The sequence below is a fragment of the Muntiacus reevesi genome, chromosome 4 (genome assembly GCF_963930625.1).
Source record: "Muntiacus reevesi chromosome 4, mMunRee1.1, whole genome shotgun sequence".
Classification (NCBI taxonomy): Eukaryota; Metazoa; Chordata; class Mammalia; order Artiodactyla; family Cervidae; genus Muntiacus; species Muntiacus reevesi.
Window position 1 is genome coordinate 157,932,137 of NC_089252.1, and position 26,573 is coordinate 157,958,709.

General features: G+C 36.9%; 1 protein-coding gene across 1 annotated transcript in view; it reads left to right on the top strand.

Moving 5' to 3' along the window:
• Positions 1-26,573, top strand: part of PTPRR (protein tyrosine phosphatase receptor type R) — a 264,879-nt gene that overhangs the window by 211,423 nt on the left and 26,883 nt on the right. The window contains exons 7-12 of the mRNA XM_065932177.1: positions 702-888; positions 3,697-3,781; positions 10,741-10,820; positions 11,252-11,389; positions 24,687-24,797; positions 26,091-26,248. Coding sequence (XP_065788249.1) covers positions 702-888; positions 3,697-3,781; positions 10,741-10,820; positions 11,252-11,389; positions 24,687-24,797; positions 26,091-26,248 — 759 coding nt within the window. The remainder of the gene's footprint in view (positions 1-701; positions 889-3,696; positions 3,782-10,740; positions 10,821-11,251; positions 11,390-24,686; positions 24,798-26,090; positions 26,249-26,573) is intronic.

The window sequence follows — 26,573 nt, forward strand, 5'->3', positions numbered from 1 at the left end:
GGGTCTGTGGTCTTCCTGTTGTAAGTTTATCACAGAATTAAATACATACATATGCAAGTACATACATATATGCATACATACATATACAGGACAAAATGTATACATATGTATACAGAATGAAACAGTTATCTTTTAGGAATTTACCAGAAACTATAAAAAAAATACATTTTGAACTTTTAAATTCTATTTCAATGGCAATCACTTGAACTAAAATAAATAGATTGTTTTTCTCCTCTGAACTTCAGTTTAGTAAAATCATAAGTATAATATATTGATGTCAAAAATATTAGCTAGGGTGGATACAGAATTTTTATACTGGACTGTCAGATATACAGATAAAGTAGGTTTGTGTTACATCTTATTCCTCAATTCAAATGCTGTTTACTTTCCCTGAATTTTTCACTTAATTTATTAGCCATCTTATTCATTTATTAGCCGTCTTATTATTTCCATAGCAGCTATTTCCCTTAATAAACTATAGTTCATTTTCTCAGTTCAGAGTGGTTTCTCCAACAACAAAACTGTCAGTTTGCTGTAGAGAAGCTACAGTAATTGCTATCATCAATTATGGTACCCTAAAAGAAGGTCCTTATTTCTGTAATAGTTCTCACTGAATTATGTGTATATACAGGAAGACAAACTGATCTGCTGAAAACAATCCATACAGTGTTTAAACCTAATAGCATTTTCCTCCAATGTAGGCGAGGGTCCAACGTATCTCTTACATTGGACATGAGTAGCTTGGGCAATGTTGAACCCTTTGTGGCCATACCAACCCCACGGGAGAAGGTAGCCATGGAGTACCTGCAGTCAGCCAGCCGAATTCTCACAAGGTCGCAGCTGAGGGACGTCGTGGCAAGTTCACATTTACTCCAAAGTGAATTCATGGTAAGCTTACTGTTTGTTATTCACTCTTCAGGAGGCATTTTGATATTCTAGCCACTAGAGGCACATTCCAAAATGACACTGTCAGCTCATAGTAAAATGATTACAGTTCTGTAGGTTAACTGCAAAGATTTCAGGTCCACCCTGCATCTCATCAACTATTGGTGAGTGTTCAAACCAGGATGATACCTAAATTAAGGCAGAGGGTATAGAAGCTGGCCAGGCAAAGAAGTGGCAAGAATGAGCTGACCATTCCAGGATGACAGAGCAGGCTTGCTTGTCACTATTTGGGAAATTAAATTGTTCAATTTGACACGAGCATTAAAATTAAGGTGGGAAGTAACAAAAATTGAGCTTCAGATATAAAACAAATCTAAGACTTAATATGTTACTGAGGGTTTGGATTTATCTTGTGTTTAAAAAAGGTTACTATCCAGTTAGGGAGTTTGGGATCGAGAGGTACACACTGCTATATTTTAAATGGAGAAGCAACAAGCAGAGACCTACTGCATAGCACAGGGAACTCTGCTCAATGTTATGTGGCAGCCCGGATGAGAGGGAACTTAGGGGAGATCAGATACATCGCATGTATGACTGAGTCCCTTTTCTGTCCACCTGAAACTATCACAACATTGTTAATAGGCTATACTCCAATAAAAAATAAAAAGTTTTTTAAAATTACTATCGGCAGTAGAGTCTGCATTGGAAAGAGGTATTTTGGAGACTCTAGAGATTATCCTATGAAGCTGTGATTAGTCAAAACTAAAGAAGTAGCAGTGAAAATTGGAAGGGTCTATAGGAGTCTACAAGCAGTGGCCTTAATGAGGTAAGTCAGTCAAGAAAAAGGGAGGTTAGGAAAGACATCCCCATTTTTAGACTTAGCAACAGGGTGCATATAACACCTTTTAATGAAATAAGAAACACAAAATGAAGACTAAATGTGGGCTAAAGATAATGGTGAGTTTCATTCAGCTAAAAATGATGATGACCTATCATTGTTGCTGGTAACAACTTAATGCATAAAACACATTTTATCCAGAGAGCATGGAGACACATTAGACCTTCTTAGGTCCAACTGTTTCTCCAGGGGAATATCCATTTTCTAGAACCACTTGCATCTTAAAGCAGTTGTACAGTTTAAGCATATCTGTTGGGTATGATAAATTGAACACTCTAGGGTGAGTCAGGTGTTTGCAACTGCCCTTTCATGAGCCAGCCATAGGTTTGATCTATTACTTCATCAACTATTAAGTGTCCAAAGTAAAATACCAAGCATGTAGTTTTAAAAATTAGACTTTGTAGCATGTCATCTCTTTATGTATGAAAAAAAATGAAACCTGGGGGGGATAAACAAACCAATCAGTGATCATGTAAGTGGTCAAAGGTATGTTTCTTGAACTGCAGATAGTTCAGTGAGGTAAGCCTTTAACATAGACTACTTCCTTGAAAGTGAAGATGAGGCCAACAATGAATAGAGAGAGAGAATGCTGGAAGATAATAAATTGTCTGTGTGTGTCAGAAAACAAGAAAGAATGGGAGGAATAAAGCTAATCATGACTTTGCCAAAACAGGCTAACCTATTTGAAATTACTAAGCATGAACATGTGGTTTCTATTGAATAGTCAACAATTTTGCTTATTTTGGTAACTTGAAAATATGAAATTTTAACATTTAGTTGGAGAAAAGAACAGGAATAAATTATAAATGTCTAAAATAATGCAAGTTTCAGAAATGATGTTTTTAAAGTAAGCTTCTCCTCTCTATGGACCGAGTCTTAAATTCTTAGTATAGTCAGGCTTTTCCTGAATTTTCAGATTGCCTGAAAACAAGGACAATTTAAATAAATTTGTAGATAAGTTCTTTCATTTCAATGAATACTAGGCTGTCAAGTTTTATTTTCTTTTGGAGAAAGTGTAGGTAACAAAAATATTATTTTATGTGATCCAGGGATAAAAGGTATTTTAATTCACATTTATCTAAGCAATCCTTTGCAGGGTTTTAAGTTAGAGAACATACCACTTTGTATAATCAACTCCTTAAATATTTGTTTAGAACCTTTTGAAAACTTTGGCTTCTTGTTTCCTTTGTTCCAGTCAAAATCAGATGCTCACCTTTTAGGTCTAACATGTAGAGTGACTCCTGATCTAAATGTTCCCTCCTCCATCATTTGGCATATATTCTGACTTAATAAATATATTTGTATTCTTGTTAATTGCTAGAAGACAGTGTATAAATGCCGTTCACTACAAATACTGCATTTACAACCAGAAATGGAACAGTAAAATTAAAAACCATTCCTTAATACAAAAATGCATCATATCATTATTAGTTAAATCAACAAAAATGCCCTTTATGTTTACCATTTGAGGGGAAGTTTTTCATAATCCTAAAAGAGTCACAGTTAATGTTAAAACAGAATCTGTCATAATAAAAAAATTTAGTATTAAATCTACACAAAGATTGGAAGAAATCTAAATACACTTAAAAAAAGTTTTTCAGCCACCTGTTTATAAATTTCCAGCAATTATGTCAGAACAGGATTCTTAAAACCTAACCAAACCTTTCTATGTCTCCTTAAAAACTACATATCAAATAATACTATCTAACACACAAAGCCATTTCTTAGAGTCAGCTTGTCAGGGTGAAGCTGACGTGTTTGGGAAAGGAAGGGTGTTGGCAAACCAGAGGCGGTGGTCTGTTGTTTCATAAATGACTTTGAAGTCCAATAAAGCTCTGGATCAGATGGCCCCCCATGAAGATTTTCTTTGTGGCAGCATCAGATACAGTATTTTATATCACTTATTTTTGCAGGAAATACCAATGAACTTTGTGGATCCCAAAGAAATTGACATCCCACGTCATGGAACCAAAAATCGCTATAAGACCATTTTGCCAAGTAAGTTTCTTGAATTAACTAGTTTGTGTCGTACCCCTCCCTCAACATTTCCCATCCTCACAACTTCCATATACACACCAAATTTGGAATTGCAAACACAGCTCAAGACTAATAATCATTAAAGTGGAATTCCCTGGCGGTGGAGTGGTTAGGAGTCAGTGCTTTCATGCTAAGGCCAAGTTCAATCCCTGGTCGGGGAACTAAGATCCTGCAAGTGGTGCGGCCAAAAGAAGAAAAAACTAATAACGGTTAGAGTGGGCAAAGGTTAGTAATTTTATCTTGTATTACTCTTGTTACAATGGTCTGCTCACAATTCCAGTAGACCTATGGTTCTAAACTTTACTGTAGCACACGTTATGGTCAATTAATTTTCACTAAGGGTGTCAAATAATTCAGGGGAAAAGAATGACCTTTTCAATAAATGATGCTGAGAAACTGGATAGCCACAAGCAAAAAATAAAATAACGCCTCACACAACATACAAAAATTAATTCAAAATAAGATCAAAATGGATATTCTAAATGTAAAAACCAAAACTATAAAACTTTTCACATAAAACAGATGTCAATCCTCATGACCTTGAATTCATCAATAGTTTCTTAGATATGACACCAAAAGTATAAGAAACAAAAGAAAAAAAGTTGAACTTGATCAAAATTAAAAAGTTTTGTGCTTCTAAGTGAGTGAAGTCGCTCAGTCATGTATGACTCTTTGCAACCCTGTGGACTGTAGCCCACCAGGCTCTTCCATCCATGGGATTCTCCAGGCAAAAATACTGGAGTGGGTTGCCATTTCCTTCTCCAGGGGCTCTTCCCAACCCATAAAAAACTAAAAAGATGACACTGACACAAATTGGGAGAAAAATTTATAAATTATACACCTAATAAAGGATTTGTATCTATAATATATAAAGAACTCTCTTATAACTCAATTATATAAAGACAAATACCTCAATTTTGAAATGAGCAAAGGACTTGAATAGCCATTTCTCCATAAAAGAATATACAAATAGCCAACAAACATATGAAAAGATGCCTGACACCATTAGGCATCAGGGAAATCAAAACCATGGTGAGATACCACTTCATATCCACATGATCATAATTTAAAAGAAAGATAGTAGAAAGTGTTGGCAAGGATGTAGAGAAATTGGAAACTTCATACTTTGATGGTAGGGATATAATATGGTACAGCTACTGAAGAACAATCTGGTATTTCCTCAAAAGGTAAAACCTAAAGTTACTATATGATTCAGATATTTTACTCCTAGGTATATATGTAAGAAAAATAAAAACATGTGTCCACACAAAAGTTGTACACAAATGTTTGTAACAGTATTACTCATAATAGCTCGAAGGGTAGAATCAACCAAAATATTCATCACCTAATGAATGGATAAATAAAATGTTGTATGTTCACATAATATAGTATTATTCAGTAATAAAAAGCAATGAGGTACTGATGCATACCATGACACGGATGAACCCTGAACACATTATGCTAAGTGAAAGAAGCCATCAAAACCTCATATTGCGTGAGGCCATTCATATGAAGTGTCCAGTTAGGCAAATCTGTAGCGATAGAAGTGTTGGAAGGCATGAGAAAAGAAAAGAAAAGGGTATGGAGTTTGTTTGGGGGATGATGAAAATGTTGCCCTTGCTAGAAATATTTATCTCGCATCCTTACAGAAAAGAGTCTATAGGGCTGCCTACAGAACCAAAGAGCTGGGGTTCCTATCCAGCTGGAGTGCTTACTCTATGGCCTTGGGTAAATTCCTTACTTCATCTGCGAGATAGAAGTAGTAGTGTCCCCGTCACACGGCTGTTGTAAAGCCCAGGGCTTTGCACGTGATAAAGTGCTCAGGTCACTCTCATAACTCGGAAAGATATTACTGTTCCTTTGCTGCAGAGGAGGAAAACTGAGATCTATAGATATTAAAGAAGCAAGATTCAAACCCAAACACAACTGCCCACATGCCTTTCATCACTGATGGTTGTACAACTCTGTGAATTAAACAAATAAAAATAAACTCTGTGATGGTACACCTCACACAAGTGAATTGTATGGTATATGAATTATGTCTCCAAAAAATGCTTTTACAGAAAGACTTCATTATGCATAGCAATCACCCGAGTCTTTGTTAGAAATGTGGCATCTTGTGCTCCACCCTGAGGATTCTGTTTAAGTGGGTTCTGTTGGGCCCAAGAATCTGTACTTCTAGCAAACAGGTGACTCTGATGTAAGTGATACCAGGACCACACTTTGAGAAACACTGCTTAGACTATTTTAAAATCAAATTTAACTGTGAAATTTATCGATGTCAAGCAGTGAGCTAAATGCCAGGAACCAGGAAAGAATAAGGAAGATCATATAATATCAAAGAGGTCATGGACCAGAGAAGATACATGTAATGAGTAATTATGTCCAATGTGAGCGTCCATGGGGTTGCAAAGGACATGACTTAGCAACTAAAGAACAACAATAACAACCAGAATAGAAATGTTGCCCGAGTGGTGTAGGAGGATGGAGTAATCAATTCTGCCTAGAAAGGCAAAAATACTTTGGAGAGGAAGCAATATTGTCAATCACTGAACAAACAGATGTGGTTGGGATCATGACAAAACCCATAAACATCTCAGGGCAATAACTCTGGAAAGATGGAGCCACAAAGGTTTGTTTCAATGTATTAACACTGAAATAGTAGCGTTTTCATAATTCAGTTTATTATTTCATTCATAAACCTCCAAATTCTCCATATTTATGCTAATAGAGCAAGAATTACTATTAATAGTGTTCATGCGCTTCCCCTTCTGCTGGAGTTGGAAGCACATTGTAATAGTTACTTCACAGTAACATATTTTTAACTGATCTTTATAGTTAAACCTGTTTACCTAAGATACAGTCATTGCTGAAAGATGTTTTGTAATAATAATTGACTGAAGGGAATAAAAGTGCTGTGTGTTACATCTGGTATTTCTCTCTCTCAGGCTTTTTCATCTCAAATTTACCAAACACAAGTAAGTAGGGCATGAACATGCATTGCAATTATTATACTTACCCACCTAATCTCAGAAGGATTTGGAAATTATTAGGACTGTTTTAAAGTTCAGCCTTCTCTGTTTCCTGCCCAGATGCTATCAGACAACTGCTTCATCGTCCTGTGTCAGCTTTTCCATTCCCAGAACTGGGTGGGTCACTTGAACCAGGGCACCTGTGCTGACGAATGATGTTGCAAATGACGGATTTTCTGTTGAAAATGTCTGTAGCCTGAATACCCCACCCAGCCCCCTGTCATGCAAGATATAATCTAGTAAATATAGCATGGACACGTCACATCACTGGTTGGAAAACCATCAGAAAAGATGGGAATGAATATGAAAATCTGCTGTTCATGGTTTATTTTAGACTGTATGATGGGATAAGTTTGAAATAGTACATAAAATAATTTTTAAATGAATAAGATTTTAAATATTACAATTGTTCTTATTTTTTAACCTACAATAAACCCTTAAGTTTAAAAGCTTCCAGCTTGTGCATATTAGTGAGACTGTGTAATTTGGAGGATGTTTTGCAGCAGAAATATGGATGGCCAAGAACTAATTAAATTGTAGCTTTTTTTTTTCCTATCTACAATGTCAGCCTGGCTCTGATCATTCTTAAGTGGCAGATTAAAGTGCTTATGTCAAATTTATATCAAATTATTTTACAATATAAACAAATATTGTGATGAGGATATCTTTATGTCTTAAACGCAAGAGCAATGGGAAAAACTGGTATCAGTGTGAAATTATTTGTACAACAAAGAATTTTTATGTATATTTCTTCCATTCAGTTTGTTTATACAACTATAAAACAATATAAATCAAATTTTAAAATCTTAGTTACTCTGGTCATCACTTTTTATTTAGAAGTGTAACGTCTAGTAATGTTTCCTACTTACAGTATGTTTTCTGTTTTATTATATTATGTTCCTAGAACAGAGTAGATATGCAAATCAGTGAACCACTCATTAAGGCAACAAGTTGTATGACTCAAGCACAGTATTGGAGTTAGACTTGATTTCCCATCCTGGCGAAAATATTTACAATTTATGGCAGGCTACTTCATCTTTCTGTGCCAGCCTTTCTTTGCCCTTAAAAATAGTAGTAGTCATACTACCCTATAAGGCTGTTGAAAGAATTACATAATCATATGTGAAAAATGGCTTGGAAAGTTCCAAGAAATAGTAAACCCTCAGCGAATGTTAGTTTCTCCTTTCTTTATCTTCCTAGTGAATTCATCATTAATCCCAGAAACAATTCCAGATATTAAGAACACTAACTATGGGAACATTTACAGTTTCAGAAACAAGAGTACTGAAGAGCCCTGTTTTCACATAATAACCATCACTGCACTGGCAAAATCACCGCTGTCCACAAAAGCTCTGTACAATGAGGGAAATGTTCTCTATCTCCCGTGTGTGCTGAGTGCTCAGTCACTTCAGTCTTCTGACTCTTCTGTGGCCCCATGGACTGTAGCCTGCCAGGCTCCTCGGTCCATGGGGTTCTCCAGGCAAGAATACTGCAGTGGGTTGCCATTTCCTTCTCCAGGGGATCTTCCTGACCCAGGGATTGAATCTGTCTCTTAGGTCTCCTGCACTGGCAGGTGGGTTCTTTACCCCTAGCGCCACCTGGGAAGCCTGTATCTCCCATGAGATAGTCATTAGCTGCATGTGGCAATAAGCACTTGAAGTGAAGTGAGTGCACCCACAGAACTGACTTTTTTTTAAAGAAAGCAGCTTATTTTTATTTTTTTTAATATTTACTTATTTTATTTGACTGTGCTGTGTCTTAGTTGTGGCACGTGGAACCTTGGGTTGTGACATGCGAGCTCTTTAGTTGCAGGATATGGGATCTAGTTCCTTGATCAAGGATAGAACCTGGGCGGCCTGCACTGGGAGCGTGGAGTCTTAGCCACTGGAGTACCAGGGGAGTCCCAAGGAACTGACTTTTAAATGTTGCTTTGTTTTAATTAACTTAAATTTACCTACACGTGGCTAGTGGCTACCATATTGGACAAAGCAGGCCTAGATTCTTCTCTCTCTTTCACAACAAATTTGAAGATGATTCCCAATCACCTTGAAGGTGTGACCAGTCCCTGCCCTTCCTTCCATTTCCCTCTTCTCCTGAATTCATCTCTGAGAACTATCCTATTCCTCTCATCTCTGCCTTTGTCCATCACTAGCAGTGATAGGCTTTTTCCTTATCTAATAGCTTCCTCTCTGACTTCAAACCTTAAACACGTTTCTTCCTGAAGAGGAAATCGTCAGACCAGTATGTGGGTTCAGTTGCTGTCATGTCCAACTCTTTGCAGCTCCAAGAACTGCAGCACACCAGGCTCCTCCGTCATCTGTCTCCTCGAGTTTGCTCAAATTCATGGGCACTGCGTCAGCCCAGTATAACCTTTGACAAAATCTGATATGATTCTAATCAAAATATCAGGATCCAGGTATCATTCTGTCTGTTAAATAGAAGATTTAAGATTGTCAGAGGTATATTAAAGAGATGGAGAAGAGGGCAAACTTTCAAGTATTCTGTACACCAGACCTACATGTTTGTGTAATACTTTGTAGAGAGGAAAAGAGAAACAAGAAGGAAAGAAGAAGAGAGCGAAGGATGGAGGAAGGAAAAGGATGTAAGGAAGAAGGGAAGAGAAGAAAGAATGAAAGGAAGAAAGCAAAAGAAGTAAAAAGAGAAGAGCAGGAGAGAGGGGCAAATGTGATCAGTGTCCAATGTAACATTGAATTCATGCACTGCATGAATAAAATTATAACAGTAAAGATGAAAACAGTAATACATGATGGCAATAATGACAAAATTCTGTTTTTTATTATTTGGCTTTTTATTAGACTAAACTAGCTTTAAAAAGGCTTCAATTCATTTTCATTTTCTCCTACTCCATTGTATATTGTATTGTATTGTATATTGTATTTTTTTAAGTATTTCAAAATCTCTAAATATTTGAAAATACTGTAAATTACCAGTTTTCAACATAAATTTAGTTTAGCTTGACAAGGAACCTGCTTCTAAGCAATTTTGGGGTTGAGTTCCCAGTAAATCATATACATCATAGGCATTATAAAAACTGAAGGAAGTGGGCTTCTTTTCAAGTGTGAGTGGTTTAGGCCATTTGTGGAAACTTTTAATAATCAGTGCATACTGAAAAGAAATAGTTTTCTCGTCCCCTTTGCTATGAAAAGAGACAAACCTAGAAGAAAAGCATTCTTTTAACTCTTTCTAATTGAAATTAATTCTGATATTAAACACACTCTGAGCCACATATCAAGTAGAAATCACGAAAGATATAAAAGTTAATTAAAGACAGTCTTTGTTCTCAAGGGGCTCATAGTAATCCATTGAGGGTAAGCAAGAATAGAAGCACTTAAAATACAAGATATTAAATACTAAAATAAAATTCAAGCAGCCTGAGCAAAGAAGGGAATGCCTAATTCTGCCAGGAAGACAAGGAAGGAAGGATCTCTTGAACTGAGTCCTGAAGAATGAGGACGACTTGCCCATGCAGAGACGGCAGGGAAACAATATGCGCAAAAACATAGAATCTGCAAGAATGTGGAGTAGTTGGGAGATTGCCCTTGGCCCTTGTGACTAGAGTATGTACTCTATGTACACACAGAAAATTGATGATAAATACATGCATGCTCAGTCATGTCTGACTCTTTGTAGCCCTATGGACTGTACCTGCCAGGTTCCTCTGTCCATGGGATTATCCAGGCAAGAATACTGGAGTGGGTTGCCCTTCCCTTCTCCAGGGGATCTTACTGACCCAGGGGTGGAACATAGGTCTCCTGCATTACAGGCAGATTCTTTACCATCTGAGCCACTAGGGAAGCCCCACTGACATTCTAAGAAACTTAAAAGAATAAATCTGGTTAACCTATTCTTTCTTGTTTTCTTCATTAGATCCCCTCAGTAGAGTATGTTTAAGACCAAAAAATGTAACTGATTCATTGAGCACTTACATCAATGCTAATTATATTAGGGTAAGTAAATAAACCTAAATTTCTTTCTGATAAGCATGTCGATTCACTATCTGGAATTGTTGGGGGTTTTTTTTTTTCACCCCTCAGAATAGATTAATTTTGATTTAACTTGGTTACTAGCAAGTTTTGTTTTGCTCGCTTGGTCATAATCAATGTTGGTAGGTCTTCCTTTCCTGTGTGTCTGTGGCCACAGTGCTCCCTCTGAGGTGCTCCGGGGAGGACTAAGCTTCACAACCCTCAGTACCGTGTGCTATGCTTGACTTGTTGAGAGAACAACCACAAGAATGGTGGTGCTAGAATCAATGAAGCCTCAAAAGTCTGTGTAGCTTTTGGACCTGCAGAGTTGCTTTGTTTTGAAGATCTTTCACCTAAACTTTCAGTGCAAGGCATGGACTTCAAAACCAACATTTTTTCTTTTTTTCTCAAACTAGGGCTACAGTGGCAAAGAGAAAGCATTCATCGCCACACAGGGCCCCATGATCAACACCGTGAATGATTTCTGGCAGATGGTTTGGCAGGAGGACAGTCCCGTGATTGTTATGATCACAAAACTCAAGGAAAAAAATGAGGTATGACCTTTTTCCAAGTGCAGAACATTGTTATTTTTTCTGTTGCTCTAGAACAGAGATTGTTTAAGGAAAATTACCATATACTTTCTAACAAATTTAGGATGTTAAGACATTGAAAGGCTAGGTCAGTTTATGCTCCCAAAAAATAGTAACTGGTGTCCTATGAATGATAGCTTTCTTTCAGTGAAATCAATGTGCTTGGCATGCACCGTTCACATTTGTATCCATATATCTATGTAAGAAAATGAAGGGCCCTGAATCACCACTCTGATTTATAACAGGGAAATAAAAAATTGTTCATTTACATCATGAGCAATTTTTGAGCACCTCTAAGTGACAGATACTATTTTATTTACTTACGTATTTATTTACGGCTGTGCTGGGTCTTCATTGCCGCACGGGCTTTTCTCTGCTTGTGGAGAGCGGGCGCTACTCTCTAGCTGCGGTTTGCGGACTTCTCACCGTGGACAGAGGAGCCTGGCGGGCTGCAGTCCACGGGATCGCAGGGTCGGACACGACTGAGCTTCTAACACGCACACACACACTGTGCTGGCTTCTCTTGCGGTGGAGCGCGGGCTCTAGGGGCCTCAGGCTTCAGTAGCTGCAACCTGTGGGCTCAAGAGCGCAGACTCAGTAGTTGTGGTACATGGGCTTCGTTGCTTCACAGCATGGGGGATCTCCCTGGACCAGGGACTAAATCCACATCTCCTACATTTGGCAGGTGAGTTCTTTACACTTCGCCACCAGGAAAGCCCCAGATACTATTTTAGTTGCTGGCAGTTTATTAGTAAACAAACACAAAGATTCCTGCCCTTGGTAGATTTTAACTTTCTAGTGAGGGGGAGACAGACGAAAAGCAAGAAGCAGAATTTCATAAGAATATAGCATATTAGATGGGATAAATGCTGTAGGAAAAACAGTAGAGTGGGATAAGGGGACTGGGTGTCTGAGCCATAGGGAGCAGTAGGAGAAGAGTAAGCTGTGATGTTATACAGGGGGTGGGGGATACATCTCACTGAGAAAGTGAAATTTGGAGAAAGATTTGAAGTCAACCAAACCAAACGGCTTTCTCAATATTTTCATAAAACAAAATCCAAGAAAGAGACAAAATTAGATCCCACTCCAAACTAGTAAACTTTTCTAAGGATCTAGCTTATAGAATATGCTTTCTGTATTTTGCATCATAAAAATAAAACTGTGTAATTCCCAAAGAGTGCTATCCTAGGCACTGCCTACATTTCATGACATCCTATTGAGATAATTTACAGTCTGATTTTAGCCAGCATTTGTGTTTGTTTTCTGATCAAAATTACTAAGCCCACATCTCACCCTGACAATAAAAATTTAAGAAAATGGAAATTTCTCTTTTACTCCTTTGGTGAGTTGCAACCACCGACCATAGTATAACCATGCTACTAATGCAGAAAACTTGAATTCACAAAGAGCAACTTAAAGTTCTTTTAAAGTTTTGTTGTTTTCTTCCATTTTTGCTACACTAGACAAAGAATCTTTTTCTGAAATTTATCCTGGGGAAAAAAAAAGTATATTTTTGGCCAGTAGATGAAGTTATATACTACATTAGCTATATGCTTACTAAATAAATGCATTTCTATGAATCTTATATGAAAACCTAAAGTGGCATAATAAAATAATCCCTAATAGTCTTAGCTATTTCACCCAATATCAATTTGTCAACATAATAAGCCGCTGACAAGTCCTGCACAGTTGTTTAATATCTATGACAATTTATCTTCATGGCAGGAAAAAAGTTCTTCAAGTTTTAAAGGTATATTCTCTGTGTATTTATACTCATGTATATATACATAGAACTTATATAATATAGCAAGCTAGATAATCTGAAAAACCAGTCATACTGAGTGAAATATGAGATGGCATGCATAGCAGAGCTTGGGGGAGAAAGTAAATTCAAGTAGTCAAAAACTGAATAAAATGCATAAAACCAGAGAATTACAGGTTACTTGTGTTTTCATGATAATACAAGAACTGGAGACAAAGTCTTGGGCTTGCAGGAGCCAGGACTTAGAACTGAGACCTTCCATGAAATGAACACCTGCAAGGGCTATACCTTCAGTGAAAGGGTGAACCACAAAAATAAACCTGCCTACCAAAATAGGATTATAACAGGAAATTAATCTATCAAAGTCTGGCCTTCTCATGCGATCAGTAGGAAGGTACTCTGGAGTATTCAGAATTCAAAAACCAGGAAGCACCAAGTGGTAAGTAATTAATATAAAATAGTAATTTTTAATGTATGTAAATCATTTATAAACTAGTTTATATTCATTTGATTAAAAAATTAAAAGTAATACTGCATTGGTATGGCACTTTACAAAAACAAAATCTTCAGCTATCTGCACAGCAAACACTACACAGAATTTCAAAGGAAAAAGCCCAGCAAATATAAACTCAGAAGTCAAACTTCTGAGACACACATGTAAATAACCAACATAAGTAAAAAGCAGAAACAACGAATAGTAGAAATAGACCTATTAGAAATTGAAACAATATAAACTATAAATACAGGCTTTTTTATAATCAAACATACAAAATATAAAATTAAAAAACTTGACAAAAGAACAATTTACTATCAAAAAACACTAGGAAGATTTAAAAACAAACCAAAGAGTCCTAGAAATAAATATTATACAGACATTAAAGTGAAAAAACTTCATGAGAAAAGTTGATTGGCAGGCTGGACACAGTTGAATAAATAATTCCTGGATTAAAAAGCAGAGCTAAGGAAATTACCTAGAAGATCAAAATGACCAAAAATGTGAAATAGAGTTTCAGAGGACAGTATTTAGATGTCCAATATATGTCTAGTGGATATTTTAGAAGAAAAGGGAGAATATAAAAAAAGAAGTAATATTTGAGGAAATAATGTCTAGGTATTTTCCAAAATTGGTAAAAGACTTGATCTCTCACAGTAAATCCTAGACTGGATAAATAAAATAAATCTATAACTAGACACACCTGTGGAATTGAAAAACACTGCAGAGATTGTTTTAACAACCAGAATGACTAACAATTGGCTTCTCAACAGTAACCAAAAATCAGTGGAATAATACCCACAAAGGAATGAGAAGAAATCACAGACACCTTAGAACTCACACAAAATTTAGCAATGCTTCCTAGATCTGAATAGACTGAACTACTCCTGCCCACTTTGGTTGGAATTACCATTTTCTGAATAGATTGTCATGATGTGTTTTCGCAAAGAACCTGCATACCTTTATTAATTCTATTTATTTTATTAAAAATAAAATCATGCAAAATTGACATAGAAAAAGCACTGTGATTTATGCAATTACATAAATATAAGGATGTAAATGTTTTGAAACAAGTTTTCTTTCCACTGAAAACATAATTTGTTGCATATTTATTAAGGATTAATACTTGGCAAAACATATATCCCACAAGGATTGGAGAATAGGCTTAGTAACTGTGTAAGATAATTTTTGTTGTCCTGAGCATTTCATTCCTCAAATGTTATGATATATTTGTTCCCTTAGACAAAAAGACAGAGATATGTCAATGGCGCTTTAGCTTGTTCTTGAGTCAGGTTTCATCAGGACAGGACAGAAGAAGCCAAGATTGTTGGTTAGTAAGTAAGAACTCCCTAGAAGTTAAGTAGGATGTGATATACTTTAAAGGCCAACAGAGATAATATGAATAATTGGCGAATATGCCAAAGCCCTAAGAGACAGTTCTATTCTTCCCTTCTGTCCCCAAGATCAAAGTTTGTCATTCTAAGAGAACTGCATTGCATGAGATAAATGTGTATTTCAAAGTGACACTTGAGTTGGTTAACTGACAGTGCTCAGACATCTCCATTCTGAATGTGAATGTGCAAAGAAATAGACCCCATCTTGTTCTTTTCTTTTCAAGTGCGTTAAATCTGAAGCTAACCTGTGGGTTTTCCAGGTGACACCATCGGTAAAGAACCCACCTGCCAATGCGGGAGATAGACAGGGTTGGATTTCTGGGTCAGGAAGATTCCCTGGGTCAAGAAGATCCCTTGGAGAAGGAAATGGCAACCCACTCCAGTATTCTTGCCTGGAGAATCCCATGGACAGAGGAGCCTGGTGGGCTACAGTCCATAGGGTCACAAAGAGTCAGACACGACTGAAGCAACTTAGCACGCAGACCTGTTGGTCCCATGCTCAGAGTTCTTGTTCTCCAGAGGAGAGTCAAGTAGATCTGTTGAAAGCCAGAATTTTTGAAAAAATAATGGCCACATAAAGGATGACTGAGATTTTTATTTTTCACTTTGGCTGCATAATTCAGAAATTGAAGAGGTATTATTTTTTCTTACCATTTTTAGCCTCCTGCCTTTTTAAATGTCTGAGATATATCTTCTGGAAATATCAAAGTAAATATTGATACATTATGTTACACTTCTGTGTGTACTTTGCTACATGTATTTTCCTGTGGCCAGGCATATTCCAAATATTGCAATAAAGATTTTGACTTCTGTTATTATTGATTGCTCATTAAATTAAAATGAAAATTCCTTTCCATCCAGATTCTGTAAAGATGTACAAAGAACACTGTGAAAGAAACTTTGATGTTTTACAAATCAAAATGATACTGAAAAGTCTGGCTCAAAAGAAATAGGCAGTAGACTTCACACTGCCAGGAAGATGCTGTTTACCAAAAATGTGCCAACTTTCAATTGTGTTAAGCGTCATTGTTTGAAATAGACAAAAATCATTTCCTCCAAAAATATGTGAGGGTGGAGTTATCTTTAGAAATTCCCAGGCTTTGTATTTTCATGAACCTTCCTACTTTCTAATAAACAAATAAAAGAAAAAAAGAATTGCCAGCTCTTATTCAATAATCACAATGTTCTCATAGTTACTTTATTAAATAAGAATAGACAAAAAAATTTTAAAATAAAGCTGACAAATCAGTTCTCATCTATTGTGAGAAAGGAGAAGCAATTTTTATTGCTGGTAAGTTTGATTTCTTCATTTAGGTAAATCTCAAGGAAGGAATTCCTCTTGAAAGAAATAAAACATTGAAAACACAGTGTTCAAGCTTTTAACATGAACTATTGCTTAACTAGAGAAGACAGCAGCTAAAACCTGAAAAGCTAGAGTTAGATCAGTATAAACAGCATTTCTGTTTCCAAAGCCCTCCAACTAGCTCAGACTTTCCTCTAGGAAAGAAGTGGCTATGAATGTTGGTCATATTATGCGTATGGTGGAAGATATTTTCCACCGACTGCCGTTTGTTGAATGCATATAGTAAGCACAGTTCATATGTTAATTCAGTATATTTTCACTCTATCTCTACAAAGCAAGATTTACTCTACCTATGTTATGGATGAGAAAGGAAGGTCAGAGGTTGAATCATTTGCCTATAGTCTCAAAGTTAGTAAGTGATGGAGTCCCAATTTTAGTCCAGGTTTATTTGATTCCAAAGCTCATGTACTCATCATGCTCCAACATAATAAATGGGCTAAATAAAGGATGTAAAGTAAAGTGTTAGTTGCTCAGTCGTGTCTGACTCATTGTGACCCCGTGAACTGTAGCCCACCAGGCTCCTCTGTCCATGGGATTCTCCAGGCGGGAATACTGGAGTGGGTTGCCATGCCCTTCTCCAGGGGATCTTCCCAACCCAGGGATCAAATCCAGGTCTCCCACACTGCAGGCAGATACTTTACCATCTGAGCCACCTGGGAAGCCCATAAATAAGGACGCAAGACATTAAAAGACAAAGTAGCCACGGTTGGCTTCAAGGAGGAGTAAGACACCGAATTATCTTTCATGAAGTGAGGGCATTACTTGGCGATCTGGCCTAACAAAATACTTCTCTCGAGTGCTTAACGCTGCCATATTCTGTCTTAATACTTACATCTTTCATCTGAGTTCAGCTATGTGACTTAAATACTTAAAAACCCTATTTTGCCATTGACCTATTCAGCGCTTTGCAAGCAGTTTAACCTCAAAAAGCAAAATGAAATCGTATTTTAAGTATTCCCCAATTTCATTCTCTTCCTTTCTCTAACTGATAAAATTATGGATAAGATTATTTTAACTACACTTCTTCGTCCAAATAGCCCTTATGGTGCCTTACAGTTTTTCAGTAGGGACCTACAGAGTAAGTAGATGCACAAGGAACATAAATCTGGCAAAGCAATAGCAGACAGAGGCAGACACGACACCACAGAGCATGCTGGGCAGTTTGGTGTGGTTTGAGCATAGTAGGGAGTGAAGGGAGATGGGCCTGGAATGTTACATTTTGCTGAAGAATACAGAGGATGAAAGACGGTTCTTTGTATATTCTGCTTTTAACATTACGAGTGTTCTCCATATCATTAATAACTCATCAAAAACATGATTTTAAATGACTGCTAGAATTTCACCGTATGGATGCTAAAATGTATGTAATAATTTCCTTATTAATAGATAAAGTCATTTCTAGTCTTTTTATCCACATCTTTCACTATTAATTTATATTTTTAGCTGTGAAATAGCCTGACTAAATGATAAGAACTTTTGAAAAAATATATTCCCAATGTGTTTCCCAGAAATATATCTAACTGTATCATCATCTTTGGACTTCCCTGTGGCTCAGCTGGCAAGGAATATGCCTGCAATGAGGAGACCCAGGTTTGATCCCTGGATTGGGAAGATCCCATGGAGAAGGGAATGGCAACCCACTGCAGTGTTCTTGCCTGGAGAATCCCATGTATGGAGGAGCCTGGAGGGCTAAGTTCCATAGGGTCGTAAGGAGTTGGAGATGACTAAAGTGACTAAGCACTCCAATATTTTTGCTTGGGAAATTCCATGGACAGAGGAGCCTGGAGGGCTATAATCCATGGAGTCACGAAGAGTCGGATATGACTGAGTAACTATCACTACACTACTGCCATTAACTTTAGCATCTAGAATTCTCCAGCTAACCTTGATGACTTTTAGTACTTAGTTCTTCTTTATAAAACATCCAGTGGTGTGTGTGTATACATTCATTCAACAGATATTTATCAACTATCAACCATCAAGTACCAGTGTAGGCACTTGGATTATATCTTTATTGACAAAATGGTCAAAGATCCCTCTTTCATAGAGTTAGAATCTAAAAGAGGAGACACAGTAAACAAGAAACAAAAATTTAAAATCTTAGATATAGGTACAGTGTTAGGTCTTATGAGGGGTGGAGAAAACATATGGTAGAGTAAGAGAGATGGAATACAGTTTATACCAAGATCAGGAGATCATTTTAAAATGATATATGGCAGCCTATAAGAATCTTATGAATTTATAGAAGTTAAGTAATAGCTTAAGTCAAATCACAGCGACTATAGATGACTTTATTTAATTAAATACATCCAAAACAGGTGTGTTTTTTTGCAATATAAATATTAATCAAGTATATCCCATGTTTACCTTAAGTTTCATCATGAAATCTGATGGGTATTCAGATGGAAATGATCGGTTTGTAAGTAAATTATAGTTAAAAATAAAGTAGATCTTTTTAAACTGTACATTTAAAGAGAAAATAAATTTTCCTGATAAAACACTAGTAATTAAATGTTAATTATACTATGTTATATTCTAAATCCATGAAATAAAGCTATATCTTCTCAACTATTATTAGCTAAAAAGATTAGAGTTTAAGTTAGATAATCTAGAAAGTTCATCAAATATACCTAGAAATTCTAGAAACTGGGCTGTTTGATCTTCCAAATAACTAATGTTTATTGAACACTAACAGAGTGCTTAGAAATCAATCTTTACAGTAAGCTTATTTGTAAAACTCAATGAAAGAAGACCTTGAGGTCCAGGGCAGTTAAGCAACCTGCCCAGGCTAAATGGCCAGCAGCCTGACTCCCAACTCCTCCCTCTCCCCTCTCTACATACCCTCCTCAAGTCATCCTCCTAGTTAGGGTGAAAAGGGAGAAAGTTCCAATCCAAGCAGTGATTGTGGCCAGAGAGCAGTATGTAGGATTGCTTACAGCCCTGGTTTAAAATCTCTAACCATTCTAAGAAGGAACGAGGAGAAGGATAAGCATTTTGACTTAGTTTAAAGAATAAGTGCCAAGTCTGTTCATTCAAAGTAGTGGACAATTTGAAATTGTGGATTGGAGCTGTGATTGGGGGAGTCATGCTCAAGTTAGAGGTCAGTCTGTGAAGCGTGGGGTGGACAAGAGGATTCACTCTTTGTACCAAGCATGGAAATAAATGAGCAAAGTCCCATAGTCAGAGTGTCTGTCAACAAGGTCAGGGAGGGTCATGTTGAAGGAGAGTGGAGACCCATTGACTGGTATTCAGCTGTTCTGGAGGATCAGAATTAGATATTTGGTTTCTAGAGCCTAACCCAGCACTGCCCAGCACTGCCCAGCAGCCTCAGCTCATTTCCTGAATGACCGGGGGCTGGACAGTTACGCTGCACAAGCAATTATGAGTGGCCAGGAATTCTGAGGCTGACAGTCCCTAAGAAAAATTACTCACTGTTCTTCTAAACATGCTTACATTCCAGATAAAATTTGGCACCCTAATTTTTAATTCAGCTGTTCTCCATTCAATTGCTGTAACTTGCTTTATTTCTAGCTATAGTTAGAAGCCCTCTTATTTGACACATATAATCCAAAAACGTCAGAGTAGAGACGCAAACACAGCAAAAAGCTCTTTTATTTTGTCCTAAAACAGGTGCAGTTGTTCCTATTCAGACTTGTTCATTATTTTATTATGGGACAGTCTTTTATTATTTTTAATATTGACTCCAGGTGATGTAGTTTGTGTAATTCCTGCCCTTTATATATCATTAAAATGTCCCATTTCAGTTTCTTTAAAATGAGAAAACATAAAAAAGTTTATAAAACCATACGAATGCAGAATTCTGTCTATATTTCCAAACTTTGCTCTTTCATAAGTCTCGTTTCTACCTGATTTGCATGCTGTTTTCTTTACTGATTCAATTCCCCGCCCCGGATGAAAACCTAATTAACTCACACAATTATTTCATGAAACAATTCTTTTTTTCTTATTACCCTTATGTTTCATGAATTTATGTAAAGTTTCATTAAATGAATGCAGCTGTCCTTAAAAGGTTTGGATACAAATACCACGTACTAACATACAGCTCAGCAGACAGTGACAGAAGTACTGGACTTAGTAAGAGAGTGGATGGAGGGCATTCAGTGTTCCATTATCAGCATATTTTACAGAGGGAAGGAAGAGTATTGGTTAATGGTATAGAAAGAGTTGGTTATTGGAGCAGAAATCCAAACACAAAAGCTTGAGTTTATAAAGTGATATTTGCTCAAAGGGTCTTGGCTCCAAGAGGATGTTCCCTACCAAAACACCTGAACTTCAGTATTCTTAGCTGTAACATTATTAAAAAAAATAATAACAATAACAATATCTACTCTCTGTTCTACTTAACATAAATGATCATGGAAGGGATTAAATGATATATTTTGGTGAAGATGCTTTTAATATTAAATTGTTGCATCTATGTTAGTAATACTCGGTGGAATACTAAGAATTAGAGTAACTAAAACCATAATAATTTTAGACAATCTGATCCATTCTCTTTTATGCAAATATAACCCAACTGCAACTAAGTATCTCTTTGTTTATTTACAGCCACTTCCTATGTGATGATACATCTTTCGCTCATAAAGCAAAAAATCTCTTTGATTTTAAATGCATAGAATTTAAAAAGAAAGTGACTGAAAAATAGATTTTCTTTTCGGGCAACTAATATACTAGCTAGACTTGCTTCTTCTTTATACACAAATAACCCTAATGTGGTGAGAGTGAGAGGGATGATCAAAGAAAAAGAAATAGATTATAAAAACATGGATTTGCATTGCTTTGCACTGCATTCTATTTTTGCTGTAAACCACTGATGATGAAAAATTGGTTGATGTCCAGGATCTTTACAGTCAAGGTTCACTAATTACTTGTTTGTACAAGAGACACATAACCTTCTGGAAACCTCTTTGTCCTCCAAATTATGAATTCTTAGAATTAATAGATAATTTTACTGAAAGAATCGGCCCAGCTAACAGAATAGTGATGATTTGGGGTTATATTCTGCTACATAGCGTGCTATTTTGAATTACCCACAATTAGTGTGATTTCACAATATTATCTTTAAGAGAGCATTTTCCTTCCTTGCATTTTCCTTTTTCATATCATTGTTAACACCACAATGAAAAAACCCGAAAAAGCTGCTCACAAAAATAATTCAAATGTGAACTGATGCCCTTAGAAACAACCACATTTGCAGCTCTCGCTCACCTCATATTCAAAAGCGCCCACACTTATCTGGTCTCTTTTTCTACATCCTCCTTAAAGAGGAGGAAAATGTATTCAGTGTATAAAAATAAGCTATTGTATCTCAGAAAGGAGATGGGATGCTAATTAAGGGTTGTTTGAATGAACAAGTCACATTACATTGTCTACTGGGAGCCGGCTGCCAATTGCATTTTTGGTAAAGAGTCAAGAAAAACATTCAGGAGGGCCCCGGCAAGCTCCGGAGAGAAGCAAGCAGGGCTTCCATTTATCAAGTAGGTGCACAAGCCTGGATTGTATTGGTAAGAGTCAGGGTGCAAGCTGAGAGCTCCTGCCTGGCAGTTTTTCTTACCAGTTTCAAGAGCCACCTTCTCGCTGAGGGGCCTGCTACTCAGACCCGATGCTGGACAATGGGGCACGTATGCCTGACTGCTGGGCCACTGAATGCCTCTTCCTTTGTCCAATACCTTTTGCAAGATTCTTTGTTACTCTTCTTGGATTCATCCAGGAGGCATGGGCTTTAAGTCACACAATAGCCCGGGTCTTGCAGCGAAATAATTGATGCTCCATTGAAAGCAACCAGGCAATTTGGTTAGTATGATTATCTTTAACAAATCGGGGAAATTTCAGACATTTGGCAATTTGTAAAGGAGGAGGGAAAGACATTGCTTTATTTTTTTAAAGATTGCTATTTTTTAAAAAAAATTATTAAAATATAGTTGATTTATATTGCTGTGTTAGTTCCAGATGTACAGTAAGGTGATTCAGTTATACAGATATATGTATGATTCTTTTTTAGATTATTTTCCATTAGAGGGTATTACAAGATTTTGAGTATAATTCCCTCTGCTGAAGGTTTCTCTGTTTTAAAATGTTAATGTTATATTAGCCAGACTAAGCCTGATAGCCTTATAGCTTGATACTCTTGGGGATGGAATGGCATGGAAATAGAGGTGAAAATGATTTACTTTGTTTGGAAAAGGCCCAAAATGTAGAGGAGGCAAATGTGTTTTTATTGTAGTGGATGAAAAACAGTGATTCCACTAGATAAAGCGACTTCCTTGTGGCTCTGTCACAGACAGCATTTGGTACTTAGCATGATAGAGCCCCAGAGGTGTGTTTCTGATATGTTACATGTCTTTTCCTTTAGTTCTGTAATTCTGTAATTTTTTTGCTGTTGCTCTTTTAAATCTATAAGAACTTAATTATTTTTAAGTGTGGTCATATGACTTTGACATAGATGTAAAGAAACAAGTGTCCTGAGGACTGAAAGATCCCTAACTGAAGGCAATAAGTGAAAAAATTTCTTTATCAATATCCATGTGTGTTTGAAAGAAAATGATGAACTCTATTTAAACAATATTTCTAAAATTAAATTACTTCCCTGGGCACTGAAAATAAAGCATTAACTTTCACACTTTTATTCTTAGACATTAAAATATGTGGTGAAAAAAGTAATAATTCTTTTGTGGTTGTTTAAAAGGCAAAAGAATAAATAATATGAGTTTATATGTATGTTTGAAACTCATTTTGTAGTTTTTTAAATAATGTGATGATGTCATAAAAATAATATATTTGACGCATGATCTAATGCATATTTAAGTAATGATCGAATCACTGTAGATCAAAAACCCATCCCATAATCCATTAGTTGTAAAATACAATAACAATAATAATAATATCAAGTTTTGAATGCTTACTGTATGCCTGGTTTTGTCCTAAGTGCTTTCCATGTATTAAATCTTGAGGAAACTGAGGCCAGAGAGAGCTTATGTTTCCTGTTTATGGACTCACAGATAGATGGTAGCACCAAAATTTGGTCCCAGGCTCTTTAACTCCAAAGCTTGCACCTTATCCATCATATCATGTTTTCTTGTTTGCAATATAATTGTTATTACTGCTATTAAACCCTTCAAAGAGGATCCTTCATAAAAATTTTAAAAATAATTTTGCTACACATTTATTTCAATGGATCCCATAGGTGAAAAGAAAATTAGTCCTGGAAAATACAGTACCACAGATATATTAATGGCCATTATGTCTACTTTACATACAGGGGAGACTGCATTCTGTGGCATCTAATACATTACAGATACTCTTACTAGAGACATTAGTTTGATGAAGCAGGAAATGTGTGAAAATGAGAAAGTGTTAGTCACTCAGCTGTGTCCCACTCGTTGCGACGCCATGGACTGTAGCCCGCCATGCTCCTCTGTCCATGGGATTCTCCGGGTAAGAATACTGGAGTGGGTAGCCATTCCCTTCTTCAGGGGATCTTCTCAATCCAGGGATTGAACCCTTGTCTTCTGTACCGCAGGCAGATTCTTTACCATCTGAGCCACCAGGGAAGCCCCAAGCAAATGTGACTTGCCTCAATCATAGTGGGAGAACATTTTTTTTCCACCTTGTTCATTGCATGATGAACTGTAATATTTGGATCTTAGTTTCCTAATTCTTAATTCAGTTCTGAATTAGCCCTTAATTTCTCTGTGGGGATTTGAGAAATTTTGCCTTAATTATTTTTTGTATGAGATTAATAGCAATAGTGTTGGTTTAAAAAAAAAAAAAAACTTGATTGACGTGTAATTTATACTATACATAGTATGGGCTTCCCAGGTGGCACTCGTGGTGAACAAACAAACAAACCTTCCTGCCAACGAAGGAGACAGAAGAAATGTGGGTTCTATCCCTGGGTCGGGAAGATCCCCTGGAGGAGGAAATGGCACCCACTTCAGTATTCTTGCCTGGAAAATGCCATGGACAGAGGAGCCTGGTAGGTTACAGTCCATGGGGCTGCAAAGAGTTGAACACAACTGAGCACCACATGCATATATATGTATACTATAAAGTTTACCCATTTAAAATGTATAGTTTGGTGGTTTTAGCTCATTTACAGAATGTTTAAAATTGATACTTGATTTATTTTATTTAACTAAATAGAAACTTTTGAGATGCTTGAATGAAAAATGCTTCAAGGCCAATGAAAACCATTAATATTTGCTGTGTTCTTCTTTCCCCTCCTCCAGAAATGTGTGCTTTACTGGCCAGAAAAGAGAGGAATATATGGAAAAGTTGAGGTTCTGGTTATCAGTGTAAATGAATGCGATAACTATACTGTTCGAAACCTTGTCTTAAAGGTAAGAATATGGAGCTGCAGCAGTCTACAGAGTGGAAGGTTTTGGAGGACTGCATTTTTATTTTGAACTTTTTTGTCCTCAGAACTGCAGATTCAATTTAACCAAGTTAAATAATGTCAAGATCAAGGGGAAATTATAATCACTCCCTTATGTATTTTGTTGTCAGCTACTGTCACTCTGGAATAATTAAGTAGACATTAAAGAAATCCACTAAGTAAGGTACTATGGTCTTTTAATTTGCATTCATATAACACCTCTGATTTAACCTTTTGAACACCTTTAACTAAAGGACTAAAGGCTTGTGCTGGAGGTGTTACCATGATTTCTTTTTTTAATGTCACTTTGTCTCACCAGATTTAAGTAAGGCCTGGAAACTGTGAAAGGGAAAATCTGTACCCGTGGGTGGTTGTGGGAGGCAAGAAAAGCCTGAAGTGTTGTTGAGATCTTCCAAAACTTGGAGTTACAGTCATTTATAGGGACTTTCCCAGACCAGATTATGTCATAGAAAATTTATCTTACTTAAATTTTGGACAGCAAATGCTGAGGGATGTTGCCATGGTATTGTTGGTATTGTTTTTACTTCTAGAGAGCAATCATCCCAAAGATTCCAGTTCTATCTAGAACCCCACTGCTGGGACAGAATCATCACAAAGAAAAAGAGAGACAGAGCTTCACTGATGGGTTTTGGTGGGAAATTCATGATAGGAAGGCACTTGGAGAAACCTGTTCTTCAACATGCCTTCTCTAGTGTCTAGTCTATGCCGGGCCCCAGCTTGGTTTTGAGATGACTGCATGGACCCTCCTTTCCTCCAGGGATTCCTCACTGCTATTAAGCACTGGTATTTAGGGTGAGTGTAGAGTCATGAGAGTGACTGAGGATAAAATTAAGCATTCTTATACTGGTCAATATGTTTATAATAACCTGTCAGGAGCATTCAAAGAACAGGAAACGCACTATATCCCAATTCTTTCTTGGCCATTTATTCATCTACCATTATGTTCATGATCATAAATTACAAACATATGTATGTTTTCTATATTAAATATATATCGTGTATATATATATATTTCTCATTTAATTGAAGCAAGACTGTCAGATTTTGACATCAGCATATTTACAGTAAATTTTTCTCAGGTTGAAAGAATATTCGTCAAAAGTCTCCTAGATTTTATTGCCACCTGCAAGTGAGGAGCAAGCAAGATGGCAGTGATAGAAAGCGTTTAGTATTGTGGTTTGGATGACTCTTAGTTCCACAAGTAAACGAAGCGCTTGGTGGCTGTTTCTATTTTCAGCAAGGAAGTCACACCCAGCGTGTGAAACACTACTGGTACACCTCATGGCCCGATCACAAGACTCCGGATAGCGCCCAGCCACTTCTGCAGCTCATGCTGGACGTGGAAGAAGACAGGCTGGCCTCCTCGGGCCGAGGGCCCGTGGTGGTCCACTGCAGGTAAGGGGTGAGCTGCCCTTTCTGCCTCAGCAACCGTCTATTCTTTGCAAAGTCATGCAGCAGGTGGAAGCTGGGTTTGACTCCCTGGTTCTGACTTTGCTGGTAAATTGAACAGATATTGAAACTAATGAGCCTCCCCCTTGATTCTTGACCACAATGATACTTGTCAGAAATGAAGTGCCTTTACTAGTGTATTTTTAGCAGTCATACAGTGAAGAAAATTTCCCTAATGAATCACTCAGGGAACAGGAGCTCTTATTCATTCGGTCCTCTACCTTGAAATGTAGGTGGATTCATTTAGTCTCATCAGTCTCATGAGGAGACT